The 6,213-nt window shown below is 40.3% G+C and overlaps 1 protein-coding gene across 1 annotated transcript; it reads left to right on the forward strand.

Annotated features, from left to right (window-relative positions):
- The first annotated feature begins 949 nt into the window (after positions 1–949).
- LOC139547859 (proteasome subunit alpha type-6-like) lies at positions 950–4,602 on the forward strand. Its single transcript, XM_071356998.1, has 7 exons — positions 950–1,254; positions 1,690–1,784; positions 2,036–2,117; positions 2,209–2,364; positions 3,539–3,717; positions 3,821–3,915; positions 4,105–4,602. Exons 1-7 carry the CDS (start codon positions 1,179–1,181, stop codon positions 4,160–4,162), a joined length of 741 nt encoding a protein of 246 aa, XP_071213099.1. The 5' UTR covers positions 950–1,178; the 3' UTR covers positions 4,163–4,602.
- The last annotated feature ends 1,611 nt before the right edge of the window (positions 4,603–6,213 follow it).

A 6,213-nucleotide genomic window follows, 5' to 3' on the forward strand; every position in this document is an offset into this window, starting at 1 on the left:
CACAGACAACTTCCTTATTGCGATCAAATTATAACCAGCCTTACCAGTGTGCTGTTAACAACATTACCGTGAGCAACAATAGTACAATCGGTGGTTCGCCTTCAAAATAAAAGACAATCATGCCACAACTGGACTAGATAATGCTAAACAAAGTTGAAATGTTGTTATAGAAATTCAACAAAATATAATAATTAGTTAATTTGTTGAAATCTGTTGAAACCGCAATGTGGATGTATTACACTTCAGAATTGCATCGGGGGCATACTTACATTGCAATCTACAGCCTTTCCTAAGGATCTTGGGTCCATGAAATGGGGTGACAGCCTACTAAGTGACACTCACAGAACACAACTATGTAGAGTGTACACAAATATTAGCAGCATAGCTCTTATTGAATGAATTTAAAGGAAAATCCACCAAAAAACTATATTTTGATATTTGTTTCATTGGTCTATTGTTGATATAGTCCCAAACTGTTTTCCATGTCAGCAATCAAGTTTTTAAGATATATCACTTTCAAATTTCAGAAATACAGCCGGTATGATGCATTGTGCATCTTATGATTCTGCGTTTTGCATCATATTGACTAGCATAGCTGTTCTGTGAGTGTCACTGAGTAGGCTGATGCCCCATTTCATGGACGTAAGATCCGTAGGTTAGGCTGTACATTGGAATGGAAGTATGCCCCCAATGCAATTCTGAAGTCTAATATATCCACAGTGCAATTTCAACCAAATGTAAAATTTGGGTCAAATTAACTCATTATTAACTTTTGTTGAATTTGTATAGCAACATTCCAACCTTGTTTAGCAATTTAGTCCAATTGTGGCATGATTCTACAATTGTTATCCGTTTGCTTTAGTTTCAATTCGGGACTTTTATTTTGAAGTCAACCCACCGAGTCCACTATTGTTGCTCACGCTAATGTTGTTCACAACACACATGTGCCAAACTTCTCATGATTCATTGAAAAAAGAAAGAGAAAGTAAAACTCCGGGAAGCTCCACAAAGGTCTTTATCGTCGTCTGCTCTCTATTGTAGAGTGATCTTCTTTTTTACTGCAACAGAATAAAAAAAACGGTGAATATAGTCCTATAAGGTTATTGGGCTACTGCAGAAAAGGTAACAGGTATCTCGCCGAAAGTTCACTTCTGGTGACCATCATTTGAAGCAAAGCAATGTCCCGTGGTTCGAATGCTGGATTTGACCGACACATCACGATTTTTTCACCTGAGGGCCGCCTCTATCAAGTCGGTGAGATATTTTGCTTAATTCCTCCGGTTTTGCTTCATGCAGCGGATGACCTAGGCTAGTCTAGCCTCTGTATAGGTATCGTTCTGTAGCATCTAAAATGTAAGATATTCGCGCTGTGGATATGTTGCACTGTAGTTGTATCCGATGATGAGCACCTCCATAGGCCAAAAGTGTAGTATGTTGTGATTATAAACATATAGTGATTGTGTATTTCACAGAGAATATATCGGGGGGGAAAACGAATGTTTTAAATGTGCTTTTCTTGTCTGTGGTATAATATGTTCGTCAATAAAGAAATCTACCAATGTTTGAGACTTTCCCAAGAGCACCTTTAGAACTATAGTATTCAAAGTCCCCTGTTTACCCCATGCAGCTTTTAAAAGTTAGCCTATATTTAGGAAGTATAATCTCATGTTCTCATGTGTTGCCCCTCAGAGTATGCCTTCAAAGCCATCGCGCAGGGTGGGTTGACGTCACTGGGCGTGCGGGGGACAGACTGTGCTGTGGTGGTCACACAGAAGAAAGTGCCGGTAAGATATTCAGCTTCGGTCCTTAGCTACATCTCCATGGATATCTGGCTTGAGAGAAAGAGTCAGTCATGAACAGTGAAGCATGACAGAGTGGTGTCTCGAGCGTTTCTGCTGACAGGATACACGCCATGGTTTTGTTAAAGCTTATCCAAGGAAAGCTGATATTGTGGAACCAACCAAATATTCCTAACAACAATGAGGTGTCATCTACTATATGTATGTATATATGTGACCCTGTCATTATAACACAGGACAAGCTGCTGGATTCTGCCACTCTGACCAACATGTACCCGCTTACCCCACGCATTGGATGTGTGATGACAGGACACAATGGTGTGTATAATGGCACAGACGACATCTCACATCACACCCGCACACACGCACACACACACATCCTTTAACCCTCTCTTCCTCTCCCCCTCAGCGGACAGTCGATCCCAGGTCCACAGGGCACGAGTGGAGGCCGCCGAATGGAAGTACAAGTTTGGCTATGACATCACAGCAGACATGTTGTGTCGGAGAATGGCGGACATCTCCCAGGTCTACACACAGAACGCTGAGATGAGACCTCTGGGATGCTGTGAGTGGTGCAGTCCTGTCACCCTGTCTCTCTTTCCTCTTCCTCTCCATTGATTCATTACACTAGAATTCCAAATGGTAGCACATAGAGTGAATCTTTCCACTTTGTTCTATTAAGGCACACTGGCTGATGGAGAATGATGATGTAGTATTTACAGCCACATCCATATATTATTTGGTTTTACCTTATGTCAAATTGATACATTTATACAAAAAATATATAGAATTCTACAGTGTTCAGCGGTTATCAAACTATATACATTAACTAGGCACTACATCATTTTAGTTCAGTAGTTATCTGTTTTGAGCAGTTTTATTAAGTAGTAGGTAATTGTATTATTAACAAATGACAAGAAAATCATATCAAAAGTAAAGTGAATATTGCATTTTAAAACGCATATACTTATACTAAACAAAAATATAAACGCAACATGCAACAATTTCTACTATTTTACTGAGTTACAGTTCATATAAGGAAATCAGTCAATTTAAATAAATGCATTTGGCCCTAATCTATGGATTTCAGCATGTCAATTGCACACTCCCTCAAAACTTGAGACATCTGTGGCATCGTGTAGTGTGACAAAACTGCACATTTTAGAGTGGCCTTTTATTGTCCCCAGCACACGGTGCACCTATGTAATGAGCATACTGTTTAATTAGCTTTTTGATGTGCCACATCTGTCAGGTGGATGGATTATCTTGGCAAAGGAGAAATGCTCACTAACAGGGATGTAAACAAAAGTGTCCACAAAATTTTGGAGAAATAAGCTTTTTGTGCGTATGGAACATTTCAGGGATCTTTTATTTCAGCTCATGAAACATGGAACCAACACTTTACATGTTGCGTTTATATTTTTGTTCAGTAGATCGACTATTACATTTAACATTTAAGTCATTTAGCAGACGCTCTTATCCAGACTATGTATCCAAATTGAAAGAGTGATTTGGTGCAGTGGACAAAACAATGTGAATTTGTTTGCTGCACTCAGTTAACTGAAAATGTGCTTAGAGTTTTGAAACATGAGCCATTTTGATGATCTGTTTAGATTTTTGTGCTTAGAGTTGTGAAAATGGCACCAAAGTGATTGGAAAAAACAGTAAGTGCAGTAGGTGTGTCCTAACTCCCACACAGAGGACACAGACACATAACCGTCTCCTCCCCATATCTCCAGGTATGATCTTTGTGGCCATAGACCCCCAGCTGGGTCCCATGCTGTATAAGTGTGACCCGGCAGGCTACTTCTGTGGCTTCAGGGCCACTAGCGTAGGGGCCAAGCAGACAGAGGCTAACAGCTACCTGGAGAAGAAACTGAAGAAGAGGCCGGAGCTGTCATATGAGATGACTGTGGAGGTAGGCGGATGGATGCACCTGGATACTCATGGAAACATCTGGTGAAAAGTAAAAGTCTGTACAGTATTCAGTCTCTCTCTCTGTTGTTTTCCCTCTCCTATAGTTGGCCATCTCCTGTCTCTCTTCAATTCTGTCCATGGACTTCAAGCCCAGTGAAATTGAAGTGGGTGTGGTGACTAAGGAAAGCCCCAAGTTCAGGTACTATACTATCACAGTAACTGCATTTCGTCATCACTGTGTTTTTCCATATGCTCATATGGTAATGATCAAGGTTTTAGACGAGGGAACAACAGCGATCAATATGCAATTCATCTATCCTTCTCTCTTTCTCTCTCCCCAAGCCTGTTTCTAACATCCACTCTCATCTTCTCGTCTTCCCCCTCACAGGACACTCTCTGAGACAGAGATCGACACCCACCTGGTGGCCATTGCTGAGCGGGAGTAGAGGTGCAACCATCCACATATAGTAGATCAGGCTGACTAACTAACAGACTAACCTAGTGGTTCAATAATCGGACATTAATACTACTGCAGTAGATCTACTTCAGACTGCTGTTGCAGAAGGGCCCGTCTTAAACAATACTAGGATACTTTTCTACTTTCCAGCTATTTACATCTGCACAGGTTGATTTTCACCTTCAGTCTGCTTATCTAAGCTCCTAGGACATACAGCCAGGCCGTAACTAGACTTCGGTTGTTGTTGTAATGGTTTGATCGTGTGGATCGTTTCATCCATCCTATTTATTTTCTGTATCTCATTGAACCTCATTGTTTATGACCACCAAATGGGTTTTAGCTACCTGTGTCCAGAGCGTTACTCATGTCATCTATCACCTGCTACAGAAACACTGTCTAACAGAATAAAACACATCAAGTAAAACAAAAGAACACTAATATCCCTTTTTTATTCTGATATGCTTATATGTTTTCTGTAGAATCACAAAAGACACAGTAGTGCTTAACCTTTTGTAATTATTTGATTCGATACATGTAACTGGGGTCCTGGGTCCATATTCACAACATGTCTTAGAGTAGGGTTGCTGGGGCCGTATCCGCAAAGCGTCTCAGTAAAGGTCCTAGGAATCCTAGCTCAGAGTAGGTTTTAGGATGATGTTATTAAGACACTGCTCAGACAATCTCTGAGCCAGGAAGACAATCTCTGAGCCAGGAAGACATTCTCTGAGCCAGGAAGACAATCTCTGAGCCAGGAAGACAATCTCTGAGCCAGGAAGACATTCTCTGAGCCAGGAAGACAATCTCTGAGCCAGGAAGACAATCTCTGAGCCAGGAAGATAATCTCTGAGCCAGGAAGATAATCTCTGAGCCAGGAAAATAATCTCTGAGCCAGGAGTAAAATCCGTTCATAAAAGTTTATCTCAGCTGGTAATCACAACAGTTTGAGGTACCACAAAGGAAAGATAGTGATGACGCTCATTGACATTGTTGCATATGATGGGGAATAACCGTTGGTGATGAGGCATCGCCAGCTGTGAACTCTATAGCATGTTTCAGACAACCATCAAATGTTGCAATGGTAAAACGATATCATTTTCGCCTGATGCGATCACTTTGCCTACTCTTAATTCTTGCCTAATAGCATCCATCATTTTTTTTTTTTATAAAAAAATCTGATGGTTGTAAAAAGTGGAATTTTCATAATATTACCATTATATCAAGACACTCGTCACTCCTGTGTAACAACTCCTAATCACTTTGGCACAGTAGGCATCAAGTCACTTGCCGATAATGTTGCATAAAACGTTTGAAAGGTCTTCCATTTTCATCGAACACAATCAAAGTTAACGTAGGCCCTAGATGGCTTCAGTTGCCCAATTTATAGTCATGCCCAATTTAGGCATATTTTTAAACAATGTGATATTGCTCTTCAAAAGGATAACTTGATTTAACATGATGTAGGTTCATTAAATAATCAAAATAAAAATGTGATTATTGATTAACCTAGTGGTTATAAGTATTTAGGGATATCATGTGAAATAGTCCTCATGTGAAGTCATTGTCAAAAGTGCAAGAGATACAGTTATTTATAGATTGATTAAATGGAAATATCAAAACATTCTAACTACTCCAAAGCAATTGCATGTGGCGCCGGAAGCACTGACTCACTGCATTTTTCTATTATCAAGAAACCTGCTGGTAACTTTTAACTGGTATCATGAGGTGTCCTAAATATCTGTCGACTAGGTGGGACTCTTATGACGAAAGAGGCTTCATGCATAGCTTATATTTTTACCCATAAGAGTAGGTGTAAAATGTCTCACTTCTCTGTTCCACACGCTTTCCCTCTGAATCCCACTGTAGGAGGCTACACTTCAGTACTGGGCCAGTAGATGGTGCTATTGAGATAATGATCAGAGTTTCAGCAGGTATCAGTGAAAGAGGAATTCAGTTCACCTACACTAGATAACCAGTGGATAGCGATGTTGCTTAACTTGTGATATCCTTCCCCTTGTGGCCTTCGTTGGTACTTCATATAGC

Source organism: Salvelinus alpinus, chromosome 21 (assembly GCF_045679555.1).
Source record: "Salvelinus alpinus chromosome 21, SLU_Salpinus.1, whole genome shotgun sequence".
NCBI classification, from domain to species: Eukaryota; Metazoa; Chordata; class Actinopteri; order Salmoniformes; family Salmonidae; genus Salvelinus; species Salvelinus alpinus.